Genomic DNA, 26442 nt, shown 5'->3' on the forward strand with positions numbered 1-26442 from the left:
TAAGGGAAACCCCGTTTGGTGACACTGCAGCTACTGCCACGTGCACTAGAGATAAAAGCAAACCCATTTGTGGTGTCAAGGCTTTGGGGGGGGGGGGGGAACCTGCCCTCCTTTCCCTTTCGCCACCAGTATGTCACACCACGATAGATTTTTTTTTTAGGTATCGAAGGCCCATCTCAACTGCAGCTGAAGAGCCCCAGCCACACTCGAGTCGGCGGACGCTGGCCTAGCAGAGCTATTTGCTATTTACCTGTGACTAACTATGTTTTCAACAGACACCAAGTGCTCCCCTTCCCTTGCGCTGAGCGACCGGCTCCGCACCCCGACCCGCCGCGGGAAGGACAGCGTCACCCCGAAACGGCACCAGGCAAGTGAGAGCTCCGGGGCTGCCGGCGCAGCGGGGGGCCGCGCTGCAGCAGGGCTCGCCCGCACGCACCAATTTGTCAAATCCTGCTGAAAATGAAACTTTCGCTTAGAGGACTGTGGGGAAAAAAAAGACCTAAAAAATGTGTTTGAATATTTTTCCCTGATGCCTTTTTGCTTGAGTTTTAGCTATGTGGGAAACTTGAAAATTTGATTTTATTCCATTACTGGGATAATTTGGAACAACAAAACTTGAATCTCACACCAGGCACCAGCTTTTTAAAGGCTCTTGCTTTTCCATTTTAAAATAGTTTAACTCCTACATGTATTAAGGGAGTATTCTCCTGAGTATTCTCAGAAAATGTGCTTTATACCCAAAGTTATAATTTAGAAGAGGATATACTTTTATTTTTTTTAAATAGACAGAAACTCAACCGAGATTTTAGTTAAAGGAAGAATTTGAGCTTATCTCTGAAGCTGCCTCTGGAATTTCCATAAAGGGTGGGGGCAAGACGTAAAAAGCCAGACGTGTTCGCAACTGCAGCTGAATCTGGTGCAATCCTGACCCCATTTTTCTTACATACTTAAACACACATGCACACACCCCCATCTGCTCAGCTTTCGGTGCCAAGATTAGGGCACTTGCCAGACACTTAAGCAGTTGATATATTAGACATGTATTTCTTGAGTTCTTTCTTGCGGCTTTCAATACAGCCCCCAAATTCCATCCCATCCACAAGTCAGACTTTGAGTCTCAAGCTGATCTACAGTATCCAATGTTAAGTCTGTGGGTCTAATTTCACCAGCAGCCACTTTGCATTTTCATTAGAGAAAGACAGAAAAGAGTGTAGCAACGGATTAGAATTTTATTTAATTTTCCACTGAAACTCCCAAAAGCTCACTCTCAACAAAAAAGCTGTAATATTATAAATGAACCTTTATTAAAGACACTTCAATGCCATTTGTTAGACACTTCAATATCTTACATGTTTTTCAATGTACAACATTGTACCAAATTTTCTAATAAATAAATAACTTTGTACACAAAAGTAATACTTCCTCTTTCACATTGCCTCTTAGAAGCAGCAAATTCACATATTTAGTGGAAGTCATAACATTAGGCAGTTAACTTTATTCAGAAACATTATTTTCAAATGTTAATGTGGCAAATATGCTTTATCTCTGCAATGGTGATGACATTTCCGCCAGCAAAATGAGTCAATTAAATCACTCCCATCTTCCCCCTGTTCCCAGTTCCACTGTTTTCACCTTGTGAGTCAGTTCTGAAGCGTACTTTCCCCTTGAGTAAAGGGAAAAGTATGCTCGGTTTATAATTTTCTCACATCCATTTCCTTTGCGTGGAATAAACTTGGCACTCAACATACTTAGCCACCTGTCTCAAAGTGCAAACGTGTCAATAGTCAGAAACTGATACAGACAGGTACCTGGCTAAACTATGCCTTGCTCCATCAAGGTCAGCTTCAGTCAACTAGTTTACAGTGAAACTTGTCTTAAGCTACTCAGCAAAAGACAAGGCGTCTTCTTCTCAAGGGAGATGTTGCCTCCTCAAGGTAAGGCTGGACAGGACCAGCTTGTAATAAAACGAACGGGCACCTTGAGTCCTGATTCAAGGCAGCACTTAACTTCTTACTGAAAGCCCATAAGCTTGGTAGGACTCTGGCAGATCTGTAATGATATCCTGAACAGAAAATGCAGCGTTTCTGCCCTTACTTCTGATGCCTGTTTTTAGCCACAGTACTATTAGCAAAGGTGGGTTTCTACTGGACTCTGCTTCAGTGGAACTGGCATTAGAGTTGCTCCTAAGGAAAAAAGTAATAAACCCCCCTAATAAACCTTTCCCCAAAGTAGTCATCACCAGAGTTTAGCAACCTTATATTAGCAGAACTCAAATTACAAATAACTGGAAAGGAGTCCTCCATCCACAGGTACCAACACCAACAGAAAGCAGCCTTTCTATAAATAAAAAGCTTCATAGTGAAGTTATAAGTGACAAGGATCTGTTTGACCAACGTGGGTATTTTTTTCCCCCTATTCATGGATGAACTTAAAAGACCACATAAAAATACTTGGGACATTTCCATTTAACAGAGCATATTCGACCATCAAATATACCGTTTCCCTTCTAAATTAGTATATTTATTTCTGAATAGCCTGGAATTGCTAAACAAAGCAGCATGATTCATTTGAAGCAGATAATTTCATACGAAGAGTCTGGCTGCAGATCAGGGTAATGATGCTCAACAAGAAAGCTTAATAGTGTGTTGCAGGAAAAAAGGTTGAATTATCACATGAATTAACAGTATAGCTGTCAGCTTAGGAGTGTGATTTTATTTTTGTTGCCAAAACAGTTACATGGTTCCAAAACCACTCTGGAATAGATGTAGTTATAGTGGTGGGAAAGCGCATTACACTGGTATGGGTTATTCCTTTCCCTAAACAGGGACAGGCTGAATCGTTACATGCGCCTTACAGAGGTGTAACTGCACCCATCGGCGGGACGTGGGGGGCGCCTGCAATTCAGCTCCGTGGGCGATTAGTGCTGTAGCAGCCCGTATGGGCAGACGGTGCCCTCTGGTATGAAGTTTTTGCATGGTGCAAGATACGAGACCACCCCATAGTTTACCGCATGATTGATTTATTTTGGTAATGACCGTATTCGCTAATCGTGGTATCCTTTTTGTCTGTCTGGTTTGGGGCTCTGCACGGTGGCTGAATTAGTGCTTCTTGTGTGGTCCACTCTAACATATAGGTACAGTCACAGTTTGCCTATTAATTTTTATGCAGTTCTGAAAAATAATAGAACTTAAGTTCTTCCACAAACAGGAAAAAAAATCAGGTTGCTATGCAATGTCTAATAGCTTGGGGTTTTTTTGCTATAAACTTCATTTGAAATAATTGAAGATCTCTGTTTAAATGTGTTAAGTGCAATAAATTTCAAAGGGGAAGGAAATTTGTGCTAAGTAACCCAATTGATATTTGATTTAAAGGAACTTCCATTGAAAAGAGGACAATCCCTTTAGAACAGTCTGTTTTTTAAAGTTCTGCTTATGCATTTAAGGCACCAGAATTATTTTTCTCACAAAGTTTAACAGCAACCTGATACTGAGAACAATATTGCCAAAATTGTAAAATTTCACTCAGTTTTCCATGCACTAAAGATTAAAATAGCCTCTGTAAAAGATATATATATATATTTATATATATATATTTATATATGAAAACTCTTATATACAATTGTATCAAATACTTTTCTCTTTACACAATAATCCCTTGCATTTATGTGCTTCATATGCAAGTCAACTTTTGAACGCTTCATACTTCTCAGGGAAGTTTTAAACTATATACAAACAGGTGACGCTCGAATAGGAGTTTGTTCCCCATACAAGCTTGTTTTTCATACCTCAGTTGTTTGCCTTTGACAGGTCATCAGTTCAAGATTTGAGGTAGAAGTAAGTAGCCCATATACTCTGTGCAAAAAAAAAAGAAAGTAATAGCATGTTTGTTAATTTGCACATGGCAGTCTGTTCTCTCAGTCCATCGATCTTCTCGGTGGCTTAAACTCATGAATGGAGTCACACGACTTGGGAAGGTAGCTGTTGGACAGGAGAGCCTGCTTCACTTCCGCTTCACTCTGCAAATCCAGTAGCGTTGGGGAAATTTCAGGAAGCACGTTCAGTTGCTTAAGTGACCCTCCGGCTGGAGAAGCTCTCACCAAATTCAGGTTGTTAAGCTCTGAAGGCTTCGCAACCGATTGTGAAGAGTCTGCAGAAAAACAAATGCCCACTGCGGTTAGTTGATGCTCAGTCCACCAGCGCTCCTCGAAAAACCAACCCTGCCGCTATCATGCAAGTCCTTCAACCAGCTAAAGTCACTGATGGGAGAAAACAAGGCACGGATATAACCCAAATGGTATTACAGCTGGGGAGAAAAAAAGACATCCCCAAGTAAACACGTACCGTGGTTGTCTGCCAGCAGCGGGCTGGTCGTGGTTGTGCCCGCGGGTCTCATTCTGTCATGGTTGCTGGGGTAGAGGGTCCCATCCGTTTCCACCCTCTTGCTGCTGGCAATCCCGTTGCACTGCTGAGGATGAAGAAGGCTGGTGCCTGCACCCCTCTTCCTGCTTCGTTCCTTGCTGCTCAGTGCATTTTGGTAGGTGTTATCCATAGTCTTAAGGCTCTCGGAGTAGTACTCCGACTCCTTGGGGTAAATGTGGACGTTCATGCTGTCTGTACTCCCACTGCAGTCTGCGCACACAACCGGCAGGCCATAGCCTTTAAAGGGAGGAAGAGAAAACAGCAACGAATGAAGAATAACCAGCTGGAAGTTGTCAGCCCTGAAGCACACAAATTGCGGAAGGAAAAGGCAGCTCTGTTTAGTTAGTCTGTCCCTCCGCAGTATGGGAATCGTTCTCACCAAATAATACACACATTTCTTCATTTTATACAATGCTAGTAAATACCCACATCGTTCAGAACTCTGTAGCTGTCCCATAGCTAAAGGTAGTTCAAAATAATGGCTTGGGTTGGTTTTTTGTTCATTCCAAAGAATTATTTTTTAAATATAAAATATGTATTTATTTCCTTTTCCAGACTTTCTAGTCAGAGTAAAGTTCCACTTTCTGTTTCTACACTAACTGCTATAAGTACCAGGTTACCTTTATTTTTGTGCTGCTGCTTTAAAGGGATCACTGTCAAATCATATTGTTATCTCAAGATATTTTATTAGTTAGTGGGAATAACAGATGAGCAGAATTCAGAGAGGCAAGCGGGAAAGAGTTTCCAAGTTTTCAAAGTTAATTTCCTTTGTGTGTTTGACAACATTCCATTATTCAACTTTACAATTTCTCCTGGAGAGAAAATTTGTTTCACTGGCTGTTCTTCTGTATATTTTACAATACAGCATGAGAACAGAAAACACATCCTAAAAATAAGAAAGTGCGAGTGTAAAACCCAAGAAACTCACAAAGAGGAGAAGCAGGTGTAGTGCCCAAAACAACTTTTAAATTAAAAAGAAAAAAAAAAAGCTGAGCTTTGAAGTTGACAGACCCTTTAAAGATCATGACCAATATAACACTTCCAGTGTGAAAGTACTCTCACATTTTAGGAATAGCTCAAAATCAAATACTGATCAGCCAGCTGCAAGCAATACTTATCATAAACCTTAGCCTGCCTCTTTCTGACAGTTCCTTGAATTCAAACTATCCAAATTTGATAGAGGATCAAAGCAAGCAGGAGAAAGTAAATTTACTGTACTCACACCTGAGAATCATTCTGGCCTTTTTTCTTAAGGTAACAATTTCTAGTCTTAAATGCTGTCTGACTTGGAGGGCTTTCTGATCTGTACAAACATGAAATACCTTTCCAGATTAATGGGTTTTGTACCTGTCTTATCTGGAACAAGCATTCCATCAGCCAAGTCTTCAGTTTTCCAAGTGTCTTTATTATAGCCGATGCACAACTTTGGCTGTCTGCAACCTACAGTGGGAGCTTCAACATCTGGACACCTTCCAGCATCAGTCTGACACATACCTGTAACAAACGAACCATCTGCCTAAAGATTACAACCATCTGCTCTCTCAGCTGAATGACCTGTTAGTTTTATTTCTACCATAAAAGCTACAAAAAGGAGAAAAATAGCAATGGAGATAATAGATAATTTTAAGCTAATGTTTAACAAAATAAATGCTTTATAAACTCAGAAGAATCTTAGTTCAGAATGCTTAACTTTTCCTTCCTAACACGCTGTATTTAAATACTGTAAAATCCCAGCATTTAATTTCTAAGCCTGAAGGCAGGGACAGGCCATGCTAATGTATTTTGTAGTAGAGCTTAACTGTGGATAACTCTGGTGCCAAAGAAGTAATCCAAAATTAGCAAAAAAATACTCCTTAGGGCCTGACTGAGGAGTTCCTGAAGTAGTCTGCTTGCATAAATGCTGTTATTAGTGGGAGAAGGTAGCTCTGTAAAGTGAAAGTCAGATCCTTGTTCTGCATAAACGCAGTAGCTAGAGAATTACATTATGAAGATCTTTCAGATAACTCAGAACAAGCCCAGAAGTACTTTGTACTGTGATTTCTCCCTCCTCATATCAAGTCTAGATACAGTATTGCAGAAAAAATAACTAGACTGGTTCTCACCGTTGCTGTCTATGTGCCCATTAGGCTGTTGGTTATCTACTCTGACAACGGCTTCCTGCCGGTCAGAAAGAGTCCCTTGTGAAGACAAGTAGCTCGGCACGTCAGGAGGCACAATGGTCTCATCTAGAGCAATGGGAGGAGAAAAACATCAGTTCCCGGGAGGATGTCAAGGCTTCTGTTTTCAAATGCATCTAGGTCTCATTTTCACAAGGGATTTGGGAGCAGATCTATAAATGGTCTTTTCCATAAATGCAATGAATTGGAATTGTACTATCTAAATGCCCCATGCTCCTAGAAGTCCCATCCCCTCTGATTTTCAGAGAGCCTAAAGCTGTGAGATTTGGTGCTGATAGGCCATTCTGGATATTTGCATTTGGCACGGTCAGTACAAGGTATGTGGAGGTGGAATGGTCTCTTCAGAACAAGTAAATCCTTCCTTTACTCCTGAAATTCAGGGCACCTAATTTAATTCAAGGCCTTCATCTCCCAAAGTCACAAGTAGCAGACTTCTGGAGAACAGCAGCTTCAATTCACTTAAGCAGAAAAGTCTAAGCCCCTTAAAGATCTGTGGCTTTCTCCATGCTGACTGAGGCAATCTCAGTTTCCCCTACTGTCACAAACACCAAGTGAAATGCAATTATCCTAGGCACGAAGCCTTAGATTTTCAGAATTGATCTTTAACATAATGTGCAAGATGGAGCTTAAAAAAGAAAAAAAAAAAAAAAGGGTAAAAATTCCCACATATAGATTGCACTAATTATATGGCAGCCAAGACTTCCTACCTAGGCTATGGCCTTGAAATCCTATGTTGTACTATACCTAATACTGAGAATGATACAGGAAGGTTGTAAATCCCTGAAGGGCAGGGAGGCCCTAGGCTCGTTCTTCCATACTTTTGTCCAGAGACTGTATAAAGCTGAGGGCAGGAGAGTTTACTCTCTCTGCAATGCTGAGCTCAGCAACAAATTATCCCCTTCTGAAGCAGGAAGCAATAAACTCTTCTTCTTCCCAAAGAAATGAGGGATGTCCCTCATCAGAAGGGTTATAACAGCTCTTACGGACAACAGGAAAAAAGCTTCTTGCTTCCAAGTTTAACGTTTCTATGTTTTGAATACAAAGTCTTTGAAACTACAAATTCCCAAGAAGCAATACAGGTTCCCAGCATCATGGACATAATCCAGACTGTCTCAAGAGTTATCATTCATGGTCATGGAAAACCAAAGTAGCAAAGCAAAGGCTGAGACTACTGCCAAGTGGAAAAGACCTTGCTGAAGAGCCAGCCAAGGGGAGAAACGCAGCTCTGAACATGCTTCAACAGCAAGCGAAGGCTGGTTCCAGCTTTCTGAGCCAAGAGAACCACAGAGATAAGCCAACCGCCTTCCTAGTGTGATTGTGGCTACCTGACGTGCTGATTCAGCCTTAGTGGGAAGTCTGACAACACAAAAGGTTTGAGAGCACCTTAGCAGGAGACTAGACCTACCTGTGTTGGTGACACTGTATTCTTCACTCTTCTTCCTGGTTTGGTAGATGATGCAGACCCAGACCAGAGAAGTCAGCACAATGCTACACACCACTGCAATGGTGATGATCCCCACAGTGGTACGGTCTTTTCTACAGCCAAGAGACTGCAAGATGCTCACATGGCTGTGTGCACGCTCTGTCCCGAGGGTGTTGGACATCTCACACGTGTATTTCCCAGCATCCTCCAAGACAACATTCCTAACAATGAGCAGCTGGTTGCCAGGGGTAAAGTGATGCCTTTCTGTCATGATTAGGGGTTGGTCCCCTTTCAGCCAGGTAATGCGGGGAGGTGGACTCCCTGTGGCTTTGCACTGAAGAGCCACAGTCTCACCTACAGACACTACATGGTCTTCCAGTGGATGAATCAAAGAGGGTGTCTCTGCAGGGGAATAAACACAGAAATTAATTCCTGGGGATAGTGTGGTAACAGATTTCTACTATATTTTCTTTAACATTATTAAATAGACCTGATCTTCCTGCAGACAAATACATAGCAATGCACTACACAGCCATGCGCCCAGGGGAATGGTGGCCTCACACCACAATAGTTGAGACTCATGGTCTAACATGCACAACCAAGGCCTTCTCTTCACCAGTCTGTGTTAGTCTTCCCACCAAAGAAACCCCTAGGACAAGCAGTAATGGCTGACAGACATCAAGAATCTGGTTGGGCAAGAGAGGTGGATTGCAGTTTCCTTTTGAAGTGATTTTCCCAGGCAGAAAATAGCATGGTTGGAGGGGTTTCCCTGGCAGAAAAGGAAATGTGACTCACAACTCCTTTTTTTAATTAGCAGGGTATTTTTCATTAGTTAGCCACAGTGTAAAAGCATGAAACAAGACTAAAGCAGAGCACTGACTCCTTGTCCCGTTTGTGTATCTACAACTGCTAAAGGGCCTGAGCAGAACTCCCTTCCAGTTCTCACTTCTGGATCTCTTGGTCTCTCAGGGGAACTAATGCACCTTACCCAGTACGGTCAGGGTGGCATTCGCGAGCACAGACCCTGCAGAGTTCTGTGCTGTGCAGCTGTAAACACCCATGTCTTCTATCTTCACATCCGTAATGAAGAAGACATCATCGTCAGGCATGACGTGCATGCGGCGTTCTCGAGCTGCAGGGAAGTCGGTGCCCCCATCTTTCTGCCAGGCAATTTGTGGGGTGGGGTGTCCCTCAGCTGCACACTCCAGCCGTGCTGTTGTCCCTGTCCGGCTGGTGATGTCGTGGGGAGTTTTGATAAATGAGGGCAACACTGATATAGAAAAACAAGAAAAAAGGATGAATAATTCGATGGAGAAAACACCATCTCTGAACATGCTTATTTTCCTAAACAGAAGACAGGCATGACAACTACCCATAGGATAAAAAGCTGCTTTTGCAAGACACATCTAAGCTGTTGGGGACTGATCCTGTATTTCTATAGCACATACCTGTCTACAGTGTCCAAGACACCCCCACTTGGGATCATTAGACCTGGGATCAAAGCTAATTGTCTTCTGTGATTAACCTGGAAACAAAACCCATTATCCCTCCTACAGAGAACTTTCAATCAGTATATTCCCTCTACTTTGTAACCTTTTTGAATCTCCATTCCCATGGGCAAAGACTCTACTGGAACAGCCAAAGAGAATGGCTGAAGCCAGTGGAATGACTCATGCTTAGGGACAACTCGCTGAAGTGCTTGGCTGGATAGCAGCCATCCCAAGGCTGGCACGTGCTCCTCACGTGGCATTTCCCAGAATGCACTGAGATGCAAGTGGCTAGCGTGAAGAGGTTAGGAGCTTCTCATCATCAGGAGTGGACCCTCAGGAGTGACTGCCTGCCAAAAACGGGTTCACAAGGAATTGGAGGAAAGGAACTAGAAAGCAGCTTTCTACTAACCATTAACAGTGAGTCGGGCCTTGCTGGAGTAGGTGGAACCAAAGTGATTGGTAATGATGCACTGGTAACGTCCTTCATGGGTGAAGGTGACATGCCGGAGGTGCAGAATGGTGGTGTACTCCATCACCTCACCATCCTTTGCCCGCACATGTGCAAAGTTCTCAATCTCAGCATTGCGCAGCACCTCGTTGTCTTTCTTCCATGCAAACATCATAGGGGAGCTGCTACTGCTGGCAGCTGAGCAGGTGAAACGGATGTCCTTCCCAAGGACAGCCACTGTTGTCTCAGGCTGGATGATGATTTGGGGCTTGGGGAAATCATCTAAGAGAAAACAGCAGGCATAGTTAGTCCTGGTCTGTGAGGATGAACTGGAACAAGCAGGAAGATGTAATGAGAAATGAGTAGTGCATAAGTGAAAGACATTATTGTACACCTGTTTTTACATCCACTGCTGTCCACAAGAGAAGAGCAGCTTGCTCTTGCAAAGCACTTCACCTTTGGGACTGGCTTTATTGTACAGATATGCCACACACAACTCCACTGAGTGGCTGGTCTAAACTAGAACTCTGGTTCCCTCTTTCATCAGTGGAGTGAGATGGTCACCTAGGGACCAGGGACACTGAAAAGATGCCTAGCTCTCTTCACCCATGTGCCTGCCTTTATATTCCTAAATTAGCCCCCTCAGTTCAGTGTCCAGTTAAGTGAGATGAATCTAAGCCTATTTTAAATGAGTCTATCTGCACTTTGAGAGAGTCATCAGGACTATGAGTGTACAGTGTATGGATCTACCTGGTACCTTACACAACTGAATTTTGACATTGAACCTGGGCCTCAAAAAGATACTATGGTCTAAAGAAAATATCCTTCCCTGTGCGACCCGTGCATAAAGAGCAATACTGAACCTACAGCTTCACCTGCAGACCTGCCTTAGCCTGAAGCAGGAGGGAAGAGAGGGAGGACACTTAAAGCGAAGGGCTGCAGTGCACTTATCCACTTTCTAGGAATGACTGCTCAGGAGCAGGGTAGCTGCAGCATGCACCGCCAGTGCAGAAGCAGCTGTATTTGCCTGTCACCCGTCCGGTGTGGAAAGCTTTGCACACTCTCTGCCCAGAAAGATTGTTGTTTTTAGCAGGGTTCCAAGCAGATTCATTTATTAGATTTCTACAAATGGTGTAATTTAATATTTGACTAAGGTTTAATTAAACAGCCAGGCCTCTGGAACCAGGCATACTAGTGCCTGGAGGACTTGGCAGGCATCGGAGAAGCAAAGCTGTCTTCATTTTGTGATGTTGCTGTGGGGATCAAGCCATCATGATCTCTTCTTCCAGATGAATGCAGCAACCCTCCCTAAGCCCCCTCAGAGGGAGGCCACCTAGGCAGCCCTGGGACTGTGCTCAAGATGGACATGGGACAGCAGCTGGAGCAAATCTTTTGCTCAGTTCTCAATACAAGTCATGCATTCAACTGAATTAAAGGGTGTTGCAGGAGCATATTTGGACTCCATCAAACAGCCATGTGCAGCTCCCCCTAGAATCCATGTCGGCTCGCATCACAGACAGAGCTTCCAAAACCAGGCTTTTATTTTGCCCCAAAGCTGGATGCATGAGCAACACGACTTTGGCTTCCTCTGATCATTTATGTTTCTTTTTGTTATTAGTGAAGTGGTATGTGTTTGTGTGTGTTGGGTATTTAGTAAAGCTGTTTGGCAACCACAGCTCAAGTGCAGAAACAACTGCAGTGAGTGTTAGGTGGGAAAACAGCTGTAGCTGCTGTCTGCATGAGAGAACAGCATAGGAGAAAAAATAAGATTGCAAAATCCAACTGTTAGCAGTTGGTTGATTCATATGTAACACATTACTGGCCCAATAAAAGGAGCTGTGATGGAGAGATCCTCCTCTACTTTTTTTTTTTTTTTAACCCTTTGTTTCCAAGAGGGAGAAAAGTTGAATGATGAACAAAAAGCCACAGCACAAGCTCATAATGCTGCAGTGTGAAAAATTTATAGCTGCAGTCCTGGTAATATCAAACTGAGAGGACTGCAGAAGTCTCTGTGCAGCTGTGCAGCCCAATTTAGAACTGGAACAACCATTAGTCCCTTTTGATTTAATACTCAGGCAGCCCTGTAAGGAATACACTAGATGCAAGCAATGTGCTGTGTGGTTTTGGTGGGAAATAAATTGTAGCCAATGACAAATTTTTAAAATGTAGGCTTGGGCTTGCTTTGATCCCATTGAATAACAAAACAAAACAGAAACTGTCTCGTAATAACATGCTAGTAGTCAAAGAAAATGTTTCCCAAGTGAGTCCTGCCCTTCATACAACCTCGAAACACACAGGCAAGACTTACCACACACAAAACTTTCTGGCAGCACAGCAAAAATGCTCTTGCTCTTTAGCGACTCGGGATGGGCGCAGGTGGCCACCACAAAGGCTTGCAGCTCTTTCTCAGCTAACCACTGGGGCAACCATTTCAGCTGGCAATCGCAGAGGAAGCTGTCGCTGTCGATATGGCTGCGGGGAAACAAAACCAATACAAGCCTGCTGTGATTCCTGTACAGAGAGGCGGCTGGAAAGTTCACAGCCCTTTCAAGTTATTCGCATTCCTTCCTCCCAGCATGGGCGGAAGGAAAGCAGGACTGCAGGGTTGTCCTCTAGGCACAAAACTAATGGTGCTAAATATGTCACGCGTTTAAACAGCATTTCACCTCCGCATAGAGCAACCTACTCCTGTACTCCAGTGATACTTCCTGGCGCCTTATAATTAACTAACTTTTACAGTGATCCCAAGGAGCAGATAAGCAAGGTCATCCCTGGCTTAGGTGAGGGAAACTGAGGCAGACTGTCTGCAAAGGATACATGCATTAGAGGCACATTAAAACCCATGAATGCTGCTCCTATTTCCCACATCTAGTTACTACACATGCTCCTTCTCTGCCCCTGCGGGACTGAGTGTCTTTGGTGGGGACTGAATTCAGGACTTAATTATTGAACACTGAGAGGATGCCAAGAAGTTCCCTAAGACCTTTAGTTACCTCAGTGGCCAACAACAACGGACTAAGTGGAGAAGGCCCTGCCCTCCTTCTCCAGGGTATGCGTTAGCAAACAAGCATCATCAGGGGTAAGAGGGATAACAGATGTTGTGTTTATTGGTTAACTACCAGTACAGAACCAGTGAAGGGGAAATGACCAAAGACATTTGCGTAAGCCCAATACAAACAGTGACTAATTTGGAAAGCAAAACAAAAAAACATTTCTCAGCATCCTACTAGTACCTTAGCACCTTCTCTTTAGAAAAGAGCTTTGAAAAAGGGGCAAATTAAATGGGAGCCTCAGAATTTTTTTTTTTTTTTAAATACGCAGGGCCAAACTGTGTCTCAGCATAGCGCTGAAGCCAGTGAAGAACTGCAAGTATACACCAACAGGGAATTCAGACTTTGGTCTGGTTTGGTCCAAAAGCCTAGGAAAATTCAGTCCAATCCCTGAAATTGAATGTGAGGGGCCTCAGAGACTGTGGAAAAATGGTCACTGACAGAGAAGTCCCGTCCTGCAATACTGCAAGTTGTACAAGAGCAGGAGATCAAGAGCACAGGAGAATCCCAGTTCCAGCACTGTATTATGGGAGGATGCAAATCTCCCATTTTTCTACCTGAAAACCTCAGGAAATCTGGAAGTCTGAAACTATCCGGGAAAGAAGAAGAAAAAAAAAGAAATGGACTGGAGAGGGAAGGAATGAGGGAACACAGGGATCTGCTTTTCCAAAGTTGTTCACTTTGCTGTCCTAGATATGTTGCCCCTAAGATATGTGATGGATATAGCTGAGAAAGCTCAGAGAAACTTTTAGTATTAAAGATTTCGGTAAAATACATTCTGCATGTATATGTCATCTCTGAGGGCCAACTTTCCCCTGATATAGAGGTTCCTTCAGAAGACCTGGATTCCCACAAGCTCTTCCTCTAATCAGATCAGAGGCTTTCCCCTTAATTTTGTTTCAACAGCCAGTGCAACAGGTAAGGCAGTCGAACAAACAGTGGACATGCCATGTCTCTTATTCCACAGTCATTGTTAATAAATGGCATTGCTAATATTGACCCTCAATTCCCATCTCCAAAGTCAGGAAAAAGAACCTGAACCTGGCCCAAGTACCAAATGAGTGAATTCTTGCTCCACAGACATGGTGCACCACTCCAGTGTGCAGCAATGCACAGACAGTGGATTAAATATTTATGGAGAAGAGGAGAAAAGGAAACCAGGCAGGACTGGAAACAGTGTCTGATAACAGTGCAGAGCCCCAGCCTGGAGCACAAGCAGTAGCTCTGATAATACACCCGTATTTTTATACCAGAAGGCTGGATGACAAGTGGATCCAGTTCAAATGGTGCTTATCACTGAAACGTCAGTACTGTATGCGAACCCTAAACATAGGTACAGTGGAGGAGCAGATGGGCCACTGGGAATTAAATCAGTCAAAGTGTGAGAAGGAGAGATGGCTAACAGGACCAGGGCTGGACTTCCTGAGCGGAGATGAATAATTGCACAGATGCAAACCTGCTGGAAGAACCTGTTCCAATGATCTAATTTCACTCACTATTAAATGCAAGATGTTCCCGTGACATCTACTCGTGTAAAAATACCCTGCAGAGGAGGACAGGGAAGAGGAGGAAATAAATGAGCGGTAATGTGAATAACACCCCACTGGAAACAATGTACTACTTCTCACGTCCCGGGCAAGAAAGATCCCTGCCTCCTTCATGGGGCGTACAGTCCAATAACTTACAGCTGCCGCAGGCTCTTCATCTTAGCAAAAGCGTCTGCTTGAACGGAACGAATGGCGTTATCTCCGAGGTTCCTGCAGAACACAACCAAAGGCACTTTGAACAAAAGGGCTGCTGTGGCTGCGAAGAAATCTCTCCATATTTAAGCAACGACTCAAGCAGCAGATGATACGGTAGCTCCTTGTTAGGACCGTATGCACTTGCAGCTCGCAGAAATGGCATTCCACAAAACACTTAATATTGAACAAGTATTACTGAACAATAGTCAACCAACAAAAATTATGGGAATAAGTCACTAAGTCATTCCATACCCCATATCCTTCACTGCACTTTCGCAGTCTCAGCTACCTCTAATCCTCCCTAGCTCAGAAATTCCTCAGCCCCCTTGATAAGCACAGGTAGCCAGGAATGTCACATCATGGCCCAGACCTTCAGCAAACAGAGAGAAGGGCAATATTTGCACTAAATGGCATCTGCCAAGTTACTTGAACATGACTTTGAGAGGATACTGTTGTGCTTGAAAAACACTGCAATGTTTCCAAAATAAGGTATTTTTGAAAGTTTCTCTCACAGCTATTGCTAAATGAAAAATTCATTTGTTCTCTAAAAAAAGGACGGTGTCAGATTTAGGGCTTATTTTTCATAAGTGAAGTGCAGGACAGACAAATGCCAGCCACACTTGCAAAGGAAATCGCAGTACAACATTAAAAAGGAAGGCTTTATCTGGGAATGTACCCCCACAGGCAGTCCTACCCCTTCAGCATGCTCTCAGTGACCGTAACGTTCATACGATCAACAGCCAATAAAACATCTAGAGCAAAATCACATATACTTCAACTTGTCTTAATTCGGAAAGGAAGCTATTCATGAATCACTGCTGGAGTCATCAGCCTTGGGACACACAGGAAAAAAAAACATAGCGGCAGCCAAAATTTACTTCTTGCAAATCGCTCTAAGGCAGTTGTGCTGAATGGGGACGTTCGGTGCCTGTATCATAAGCAGTTGTTTGCAACATGTGTCATCACCAGAGTCTAGATTTAGGAGGAAGCTGGGGCAAGGGAGGATGAGAGAAGGCTACATCTGAAATAGCAGATTTTCTCTACAAACAGCCTGCAAAGTAGCAATGTGCAAGTCAAGGCGATATTTATCCAAGTACAAATCAAAAAATTAAGAGCATGCAGATTTGCCATATGTTCTATAACTTTGTTCCTGGCACAAAAAAAGGCCAAAGTTGAGGCGGACTTATAATGAGAAGGAAGCAGGTGGCCCCCACAAATGGACTGACTTCTCAGTTTACAAAGCTGCTATTAAATTGCTAGCAGATCTCTCAAGCAGCTACTTTTGGCAGACCCCCCTTCCCAAACTCCAAGGCATGGTGGGTTACTCACAGGTGCTCCAGGGCCTCCAACCCTGAGAACGCTTTCTTGGCCACCGACTTGATCTTGTTTCCAAACAGAGTTCTGCAGTTTCCAAACATCCAGTGCCAGATAAACAGAAAGAAAATGGGGAGGCGGGGAGAGAAAAAGAAAGAAAGAGCACAATTAGTTTGGCTGTATCTGATATAAGCACTCAGTGTAAGGCCCGGGAAATCTGAACTGCCCAGAGATTAAGGGGGCTGAAGTACATTCACTTTCCCGCTCCTGAAATTAAATCCTTTTATCTGTATTTGAATTTAATAGTGATGACAGCATGAAAGGAAATGTGCCATATCACGTAAAAAGGCAGGTTTGCTCCAGTACTTGGAAACCAGCTTGCTGAGTAACAGAAGGTCCCCTCTATTCTTTGAAGGCTGGCTGTGGACAGGATTAAGTGCAATGACAGTTTAACAAGATTCTGGACTCTCCCTGCAACACTTTCATTTCTGCCTTCTTCCCAGATAGTAAAAGAGGAGTAATTTATTCCCTGTTCGCTGGCCTGAACGGATATCCACGTACAAGGGCTGGGGGCTGTCTCTTGGCCACATGTTTACGGAGCACCTAACAGAAGGGAGTGCTAACTTTCTGCCTTGGCCTTTTATAAATATCATCGCAGAGTAATATAATGCAATAAATAACAGCAGAATGGGAACTGCAAGGGGCAAAGGGAAAAAGAGGAAAGGTAATGCCCAGAGAGCCCCAGAGTGTGTGCTTGCACTCCACAGCATTCCTCTGAATCAGCAGGTAATGCCAAGCAGCAGCAAACGAGAGGGACTATCACTAGGCAAAAGCCAGCTGGTGTGATCACAGCCCAGCTGGTATTGGCAAAGTAACAATTTTCTATAAATATTGACCAGTGGTGATTGGTCAGGCACAGAGTTCATAAAAAATGGATGGTTTCATCAGATGTTTTAATAAAACATCAACCAATGTCATTAATTAGAGTTTTTTTTTTCCTTCCCTGAGTTCTCTCTGTATAAGGATTATCTTTCAGGTGCATCTTTTTTCACCACTTGCTTCACATTGTGCCCAGTCCAACTCACTACTACCAACTCAGGTAAGATCTGGCATTTCAGGTGCTGTATTATGTTTTCCTTCAAATTTTTTCCTTCAAATATAGGGTGCAACCTACATGCTTGTAGGCTCTGAAACAGGGATCATCCCAGTGCTTGCTCCCAGCTGGGGAAAGGAGACTGGGGTACATGTGCAGCCATTATAGGAGCAAATACATTTGCAGGAGGTTGTGTTAGGGCTTTCCACAAAGCAGCATTCAAATGTCGGGGTAGTGTAAAGTCCTGCCACTGACTCCCAGAGCGCCTGGTTTCTGTGTGGATGACACAGCCGATGCCACACTGGGTAGAAGGAACAACTAGAGCTCGTCATGCTGTTACAACAGGGAGGACAGAAATGTGTCACCACCTATCCCTAAAGTCCCTTCTGTTTGGAGGGAGTTTGGGTACCTGCCAATGGGCAATACTATGACCAAGAGTAGGTGGTCCTCACCAAATCAGTTGCCCTAACAGAGGTATTACCGGAGCAGCCACCATTCCAGTACATAAGCGGGTGTGAAAGCCCTGGTCCTCCTAGCTCCATACAAAAGGATCTGTGGCCCCAGAGCCACAAATCTTACCCTTCCAGAGCAAATGATCCTACGACTATTTTATGCTAAAGCACATCCAGCTGGCTCAAGCTGTACAGCACGGTTCCTCTCTCCTGGTTGCCCAGGCAAGCCCACTGTACGCCCAACAAAGAGAGGTCTGTCTGGCGGTGGGGAAGACATCCCATCGCCCCGTTCTCAGCCATGCTATAGCCCGCAGCTGGCTAGTGTCCAGCGTCATGGTAACTTTGTGTCACATGGTTAATCAGAAACAAATTACTGCTCTTAGCTTTCCTCTGAACAAAATAGCCAGCTACAAAGCCCGGTCACGAGCTTCTGTTTCAGGCAAAGCTAACTCCCAGCCTCCGTTGCGAGACACATGCTCGTAGCCCTTTCTTACGGAGAGAGCTCACTTGGTATAAAACCACAGTTGAATCTTCAGAGAGTCCCTTCCTTAACTATTTGATCTGAGATGAGAGTAAAGACAGCTATTGTAGGCATGCTGGTGGCTGATAAGGGATCCAGATAGTTGCAGCCTGCTTTATAGACAACATCCCACATGTCTACAGCGAGCTTTGCTGAGCTCCTCGTTACAGCATCAAAGTCCTATTTATTACATGGGAACGTGTGGCTGTATGCCCTGGGTGACATACCCAAGCACCAAAGGATGCATGCAAGGGCAGAGAAGGCCGCCGTTTGGTTAGATATTTTGTTTTAATGAATGCTTGAAAAGTCCTTCTTTTACAATATCAGGACCACACATTCTCTGAGCACAATTAATACAGTAAATAATTTACTATATGCAAACTCTGGCCATATGGCTGCATCCATGTACACTCATTTAGAGAGCCATATTCCTAAACGAGGGTGTTATGCTGAGCTCAGATTTAGTAACTGGAGATTTCTACGTATTGTTTACAATGGATCTTGGACTCTGAAAATTGGATTCTATCCAATTCTATCTATATTCTAGAGATATAGATCTGTATCTATATTTACCTACCTGTCCAGAGGTAAGGAGCAAGTCTGGGCATGAGAATATATACATGTATACACCATTTGTACAGGTGAGTCCGATTTTATGGTTGTTTATATGAGAAATATATAACATACTGATAACAACTCTGTGCCCAGCAAACTCATTAAAATCATTATGCCTTTCAAATCTCGAACCACCACTGCTCTACTGCTGAAACGGTTCAAACCCAGCGGCCCCCTTCAAAGGGATGGGGCACTCTGGAATGCAAACGCGGCGGCATGCAGCTCCGCACGGAGCCTGCTCGCTGCAGTCGCGAAAGCTCCTCCACTGCAGGCAGTTAGGCGCGAGCATGCTCTCCCGGTGATTGCATAAGTGTAATTACACGCTAGGCACGCAATTCATTAGAAGGCAGCATTTTCTCCTTGGGCCAGTTCTGCACCTGCAGAAAGATCTCAGTCACTGAGTGAGCCATCAAAAAACCGGTTACATTTAGCAGCTTGAGTAATTAGGAAACTGGTTGTTCCCCAGCCATTCCACTGATGCTTTTCATGCTTCGCTGCTTCTCGACTCCCTCTTTCTTGAAGCAACATTTTAATTTAAGCCTGCACTCTCCATCCTGGAGAGCTTCATATATAATTCAGAGAAGGCTAAAGTGACTGGCCTCCCCACCTCTCAGTTTAACACCTTCATTACAACGAACAACACTCTCCTTGCTAAATCCTTTCAGAGGCTAATCTGTGCCAGATCAAAGGGGAACAGCTTTTAAGGCAATCTCTACAGAGCTGAGGTGATTATTAATTCATTGGAAGGTCTCCTCTGAAGTGCCCATTTATTTTTTGTATGCTAATGCATTTAAAACCATTGACGGTTTAAACACAGGCAGTGAAAAGTTCTCTGTAGAGGCTGATATTTTATTTTAATTTAAGAAAAAAGCCCTGCCAGCAGGAATGATATTCACTTCAGCCGTAGATGAAATTACAAGTTTGGGATTTAAGTGCTGATGAGCTAAAACAGACCTGGGTAGATCCCTTTAGTCAAGTGTCCCCAAAATGCCTCAAGAAATATAATGAAATAATCTCTTATTCTGAGGTTTTTTTCCAGCCTCCCATTCTGACCGAAAATGAACGATCCCAGCAGGAGTAAAACTAGCAACCTGTCTGTCCCACAGCAGGTTCGTTCTCTTTGGTAATCTAACCGCCTCCTGCCTGCCACAGACCAAACTGATCCACATGCTCTTCAAGGGTACGAAATTCGCTGCAACCTTCCCGCACAAACCACGGGAACACGACCCTCCCCGTGTTCAACCAGACCTAGCACCGGCCCAAGGCCACGTGCAGTGAAAAACAGAGGACAACGAGGTGAAGCAAGATGTAAACCTGGTCTTCTTTAGGCTTGCAAGAGCCCCTGCCACATCCCCTGCTAACGGCAGACAAAACCGGCTGCCTTTTGAAGCTGTTCCTTCTGCCGGATACGTCAGATCAGGCTGCGGCTGCTTCACCGGTGAGCGATAGCTGCTCCGTCCAGAGCTCCGACACAAGCCGGCAGGCTGCCGTTGCTCCGCTCCTACCTCCTCCTGCTCCTTGCTCTATCTCCTGGCCTCTGTCTGACCCCAGCTCAGTGCTCATTTCTCCTGATGGCTGAATCAATCCTTTCGCTGAACTCTTTCCTTCATCGCTGCCTCCTCTGGCTTTTTCACCTCTCTCCTGCTGTTTGCGCCCAGCACTTCTAACACGTCTGGATCGCTTGAGACCTCTGTTCTTGCTCCCATGCCTTTGGCCACGTTTGGGGGATGCCCTATGGTGGAAGTCGCACCCAGACAGCTCTCCTCTGCTCCTGTCCTCCGCCATCTCCCTTGTCAAAGCAGCACTACTTTCAGACTCGCAATCCTACTGCCCGCAAATCCCTCCAGAAAAAGCCTCTGCTCCCACTGTCCCTTCAGCCGCTCACATGATTTCACTGGTTTCTTCAGGCACTGAAAACCTGTAAGATCAGCCAAGGACTCCCACCCACCACATTTGTCTCCTCTGCCTTTTTTCGAGGAACTCACGGAAAGACTTCACACACACAGTGATTCCTACCAGCCTCTCTCCATCTCATGTATCTTCTACCTCCCTCCTTGACTCAGCCTGTCCTTAAGCCCTTCCCTGCCTCACCTCACTTGCAACTACAACCTGGTTCCCCTCTCCTTCGATCCAATGACTCCCCTCAACAAGGATCAAAAGCCATCTAGGTCTACTCCATCTTAGCATTAGGTCCCCACCAATCCTGCCATTGCTCTTCCCACTCCCCCAGGAGTCTCTAATGAAAGAACGACAATATACCTACCGCCTGCTAGGATTCATTCTAGCCATCTGCTATCCATCGAGGTACTTTTACTGCACCTCTAGCTGTGCCATCTCAGCATCAGAGACAGCGTGATGGGGGGTGGTGAGAACTCAAACAAAGGCAAGAGGTAATGATTAGAAAGAGACTCCTGATTTGTCACAAGCCATCAGAGACGTCTCTAACAGGGCTGATTTATATGGCGTATTTCAAATAGAAAACAAACAAGTACAGAGCAATGTGAAAATACTTGCGAAGGCCAAGCAAGCCATAAACATTTGCAAGGCGCATGCTTGCCTTAGGTTTCTTTTTATCTCTTTAAGAGCCTATGCCCCATGGTGCCTTTTATTGTCACTGCACATGGAAACAAGCCCAAAAGATCACTCTCAGACAGAGTATCCCACAGAAATGAATCCTGCTTCAGTCCTCTGTTGTAACAGGAAACGGTGTGATTTTTCTTTTCTGTTTATTGTTAGTTGCTGCATCAATCAGTGGTTTGCTGAAGATTACAGGGGCTATTTTTTCTTGTTGCTGTCTGCTTTTGGAAGTAAAGGATGGTTGTGCTGAAAACAAATTAAGTTTTTTTATCCTATGTTTGTGAACTATAGTATGTGACACAGACTGGTTATTGCTCTAAAAGGGCCAGAATTGTTCCACCAGCTTAAAAACACGAGTGCTTGATAACCACCTTTACACTGTTGCATTGAGCCTGCAAAACTACCATGTCTCAGATTTTCTGCTGATTTTTATCTTGTTCCAAAAGGAGCAAGAGACCTGCCTCAAAGAACCTCAAAGGTTGCACAGGAGGGGAGAGCTGCACTCCCACACAGGCACATAGCACAACTTCAAAATCAGAAATACTCACAGCTTGCTTAGGTTTTCTAGGCCAGTAAAGGCTCCATTGGTATCTTCTATTGTGCCTGCAATCTCGTTGTGGTCCAGATCCCTGCGGAGAGGAGGAGAGAGAGTTCACAATCAGTGTCTTAATCCTAGGCTCATCGTTAAGAACAAAAGAAAGACAGTTTAAGAATGGCTAATGAAGAGTTTCCCATTTTCTCCTGAGAGTTATCAAAAAAGCCGAGTCTTGCAGCATAGCAGCACTAATCACCTTTCCTGCACTGACTCACTGAGATGATGCATTCCAAAAAGAGCCCTGGCTCCTCCGTAGCTGAAACCTTCTATGTTTCTGAGTTAACAGCAGATTTTTTTTTAAAAAAAGAAGTTGATTTGAGTCCTTTTCTAATTCTGTGCATCCGAATAGGAGGAAAAAGAATGAAGTTCCTAAACTAAATTGAAGGAACTGAAGTGAATTGGTAGATGAGACCAGACAAGGAGTCCACCTAGATCATCATCTGAGTCTCTGACAGTGATATTTCATTGCAGGATGGATGGTGACCACTGAAGGCAAATGAGAGTAAATTTCTTCCTCACTTTACCACTCAATTCAAAAGAGAATGTATTAAACCTGAAGTACATAGGTTTAACAGCTGCTCTTAAATGCTACAATCATTAATTAAGATAACTTTAGCTATTCCTACGTATACATGTATTTGTATATAGCTATATTTTCAGAATGCTATTTGGTCTATTTTCTATGAAGCTGTAATTTTTTCTGGCAATGAACTTGAAACCTCTGCAAAGAAAAGTACTATCATCACTACACAAGTCTAACTCTCTGTATAAACACTTTTTTTAAAAAATGAGTAAGAATTCCTTTTCAGAATTAGCTTCTTTTGGCTTTCAAATTGACCATCAATTACGAGAGTCAAAGGGGTCTGAAGAAAAACAAGCACAAAGAACAAACAAAAAGATCCACAAAAGCTGTTTAAACAGTCTGTTTAAAAATCCTTCCCTCCTGTGCTTTAATTCCAGCTAGCAATGAATACCAGTAACACAGACAGAAATTTATCATTTCTAATGCTAAGTAAAAAGAAAGAAAAAATAAATAGGCCTTGTTGGTTTTGTTACATCACTCAGATTTAAAAGCTAGTAAAAACCACCAACAAAGTAAACTAAATCATCCAGATAACCCCCCCAGACCCTGATTCTCCTTTTGCACCTTTTGAAGATTACTGTCAGAACAACAATATTTCCAGTTTAAATAAATTAAGACCAAAAAAGAAAAAGACTGAGTCCCCTGCATTTTGTAACATCCCAGGCAGGGGCATCATGGTGGAGCTTCTGGGGTATGTGGCATAAATACACAATAAACCACAAGAAGAGAACAGAAATCAAAAAATAAATCCCACAGTTTTAGTATTTACAGTATTTTCCTCAGCCAGGATGGGGCTGAGATTTTTGCCCTCAGTACCTAAGCTGACTGCAGTCTTTGCTTGTTTCCTGGCTTTGGTGTATGAACTAAAGATGTGAAAGGAGATGGCCAAAAGCCACGATTCCTGTTTCTCAGCTGGCTTCAGCGTGAGACCCAAATCCCACGTTCCTGGGGAACGCCGGCCTTAGCCAGTGTGACTGTGGATGTCGGGGTGATCTGTGGGTAGATCTGTGCCAAGGGGATGGATAAAACCCAACATCCCAGCAGAGTGCGGGCATGCATAGGGCTGTGGTGGCATAAGAGACAAGTCCAGGAGAGCCGCTTTGATGTGCTAACAGTTTAAGTGTTATCTACGTGGGGCAACAGCAGATATATCCTCCTGGAGCTAACTTTCTACATTTTGCTTATGGCTGCCCCACCAAAGCCAGTTGTTCTGTTTGTCTGTTTTTTTACAGGCTAATCCCTTTCTCCTTGGACATTTCTTCTGTTCAGTTCCACCACAGGCTTCCAGCCCAGACCCTCGTCCCGTTCCCAAGGCAAATACAGACAAGCGGGAACAGCCTTTAGGAGCTCTCCGACACACACTTTTATTAACCGACTGCCACACATTGTGCGTTCTTGAAAAAGAAGAAGAAAATGGTATTGCTTGTTGCTATGCTTGTTCTACCAGAGGCGACTCAAAGGTTTAGTGTTAGAAGGGAGAAGAAGAAGGAAAAAAAAGCCTTTTTAACAAATAGATGAAAACAGAGAGGGGGGAAAAAAGAGCGGGGTATTTTGGCCTAGCTCTCTTTGTATTCAAACTCCTCTCCCAGCCCCTGTTGCCAATTTCCTATTCTTTCTGGCTGGCTGAGCTTGAATGCTCGCAGCCTTGTTAATCATTGTGCTGCGAGGTCCCTGGGCCTGACCTCCATCTGAATAGCTCCACATTTCAGCAGTTTCACACCCACCAAAGGCTCCCCAACAATAGGCCATAATTAAAGCATGCTCGGGTCTTTTTCACCAGGTGCAGGGCCCAATAGGCCTTTCTCTTTATTAAATTAGAGCTCGCTCACACACTCTCTCTCCTCCTCCCCCCCCTCAGCCCTAAACATAAAAGAGGCTCCACATTCACTGCAGAGCAAAGAGAGCGCTAGCAGCTCCCCTTCCCCTCCATTTTTCTTTGGAAACCTTTAGTTCCGGTCCTGACAGCTGCCTCAGAGAAGTCCCCTTCTGAATGCCCAGTGGCTGAAAGGCTTTGGCCGAAGTTTAAAAAAAAAAGAAGAAAAAGAAAAAGCAAACAAAACCCAAACTCACTTTCCAGTCACTTCCTCCACTGTGAACTTCAATAAAGAAACGAGTAGGATGCAAAGAGTACTGTAAAAAGGGGAGATCTCTCTGTTCTCACTTCCTTTTAATTACTCAGAGCATAATGGGCTTCTGAAGAGGAATGAAAGTATCAAAGTGCATTTCTTTCTTTTGAAGGAAGAACTATATTAGCCTGCTGAACACAACCAGCCTGGAAGCTTGGACAGTGCTATAAAAGGGGCTGTGAGAACTCGGTGGTGTTTCAGATAAAAGTGCCGAGCAGGCAAGTCTTTGGAGAGTGGATGAGAGTAGCCAGACACTCAGCAGGTGCAAATGAGAGAGAGAAGCACCAAAGCTGCAGGAACAGACAATTACAAGAAGTTTTTGGCCCATCTTTTGATGTTTCCAAGGCAATCCCAGATGTACTTCAGTCTAACATAACTCTTGGGCTTAGCAATGTATACTAGGGCAATACAATAGCGCTGGCATCCTAGAGGATGTCAGACTGGTCTATATAATGGTCTCTACTAGCCCTAAAATCTAGAAGCTGGTATCTGGACAAGCAAGCTCATTTCCAGTGCCACATTTCCAGGTATTATGTTATATAAGCCAACAAGTGGGAAAACTCCTTCAAATAAAAGTCACTGGCAAATGGCCATAGCCACCACTGGATGGATCATTTTGTATTCAATAAAAGGGCACGTAAAACTTCTCTCTTGATACAGCACAGCAACATTTTTGGTTTTCAGGTGCTATCATAAAGAGTCAGAGCAACAGAACATTTCATGACTCCAGTGAGCCCAATTCTGCCACTGCTGCATTAAAGAGAAAGACTTCTGGCTACTCTTATGGTAGCTGTAGCAGCTTCCCGCTCTCATGGTCAGGCCCAAGACTGGGTGAAGCTTTGTGTGTTGCTATACTTCTGGTCTGCAGCTAATCAGATCCCAAGCCCAAACTCTAAATTTAATTGTTTTGCCTTTGATTTTTTTCTTCTCAGTACCATCTTAGCACAGGATTTTATATTTATTATTCAATAAAAAAGTAACAGCATGCAGAAATGGTTGGTAGTGCACTCAACATGATATTCAAATTTCATAGTGTTGTCACTGGAAGGGATTATTCTTTATGCCTCCTGAGTGCAGAGTGACCTCACAGAAACAGTCCTTTTCTAAGGATTTCCACTAAAGCAAATGAGACAGCAAGGGAAATCCTGCCATTAGCTGAAGAAAGACTGAAATCTCAGGGTTCCCTTGCTCAACTGGGCTAGATTCAGGAGTTCCTTTCCAGTCCTCTGTTCCTGTAATTTTACTCTAGGGCCAGGATCTGAAAACAGCCTACAAACACTGATCAGTCCAGTCACAGTTCTCCTGACAATTACTCTTGTTAAAAAAAATACAAGTTCACTGAATTGTGGGATAAATACAACAGCTGCTTAAAACAGCACAGCACATAGTGGAGTTTGTGGCTGAGGACAGAGGCCCTCAAAGCAACTGCAAAGCAGAATTGTTTGGGAAGGGAAGCTGACAAGTTGGAGGCAACTTACAGGACACGTAGGTTTTTGAGTCCCTTGAAGGCACCTTCTGCGATATGATTGATGGAGTTGTGGCTAAGGCGTAGCACGTGCAGTCCTCCGAGGCCTGCCAAGCTTCCCTCATCCAGCCTGGTAAGGTTGTTGTAAGACAGTATTCTGAGGAGAAAAACAACAGTCCCTGTCAGCCCAACCAGTCTTTTCCAAACTCCCCTCCACCATCCAGCGCCTGCCTCCCATTACGATCTTAGGAAATGCAGTGTATGCTGGGTGGGTGCGTGACAGTGTGACTAGGGAACAAGACTGCAGTCTGCAAATACTGCCAAAGGATACCATGGGGCAGCCTGGATGGCAGT

The 26442-nt window shown here is 43.9% G+C and overlaps 2 protein-coding genes across 2 annotated transcripts in view; one reads left to right on the forward strand and one right to left on the reverse strand.

Annotated features, from left to right (window-relative positions):
* Positions 1 to 3479, forward strand: part of SLC25A26 (solute carrier family 25 member 26) — a 99634-nt gene extending 96155 nt beyond the window's left edge. Inside the window, exon 11 of the transcript XR_001294335.2 lies at positions 276 to 3479. The gene's annotated coding sequence lies outside the window, so the exon portion shown is untranslated. The remainder of the gene's footprint in view (positions 1 to 275) is intronic.
* Positions 1281 to 26442, reverse strand: part of LRIG1 (leucine rich repeats and immunoglobulin like domains 1) — a 100084-nt gene continuing 74922 nt past the window's right edge. The window contains exons 8-19 of the mRNA XM_067303657.1: positions 26102 to 26245; positions 21868 to 21948; positions 16078 to 16149; positions 14692 to 14763; positions 12265 to 12428; positions 9918 to 10238; positions 9007 to 9288; positions 8001 to 8420; positions 6521 to 6643; positions 5766 to 5912; positions 4341 to 4655; positions 1281 to 4146 (exon numbers count right to left, since the gene is read on the reverse strand). Coding sequence (XP_067159758.1) covers positions 3914 to 4146; positions 4341 to 4655; positions 5766 to 5912; positions 6521 to 6643; positions 8001 to 8420; positions 9007 to 9288; positions 9918 to 10238; positions 12265 to 12428; positions 14692 to 14763; positions 16078 to 16149; positions 21868 to 21948; positions 26102 to 26245 — 2374 coding nt within the window. The 3' untranslated portion in view covers positions 1281 to 3913. The remainder of the gene's footprint in view (positions 4147 to 4340; positions 4656 to 5765; positions 5913 to 6520; positions 6644 to 8000; positions 8421 to 9006; positions 9289 to 9917; positions 10239 to 12264; positions 12429 to 14691; positions 14764 to 16077; positions 16150 to 21867; positions 21949 to 26101; positions 26246 to 26442) is intronic.

This window comes from Apteryx mantelli, chromosome 12 (assembly GCF_036417845.1).
Source record: "Apteryx mantelli isolate bAptMan1 chromosome 12, bAptMan1.hap1, whole genome shotgun sequence".
Classification (NCBI taxonomy): Eukaryota; Metazoa; Chordata; class Aves; order Apterygiformes; family Apterygidae; genus Apteryx; species Apteryx mantelli.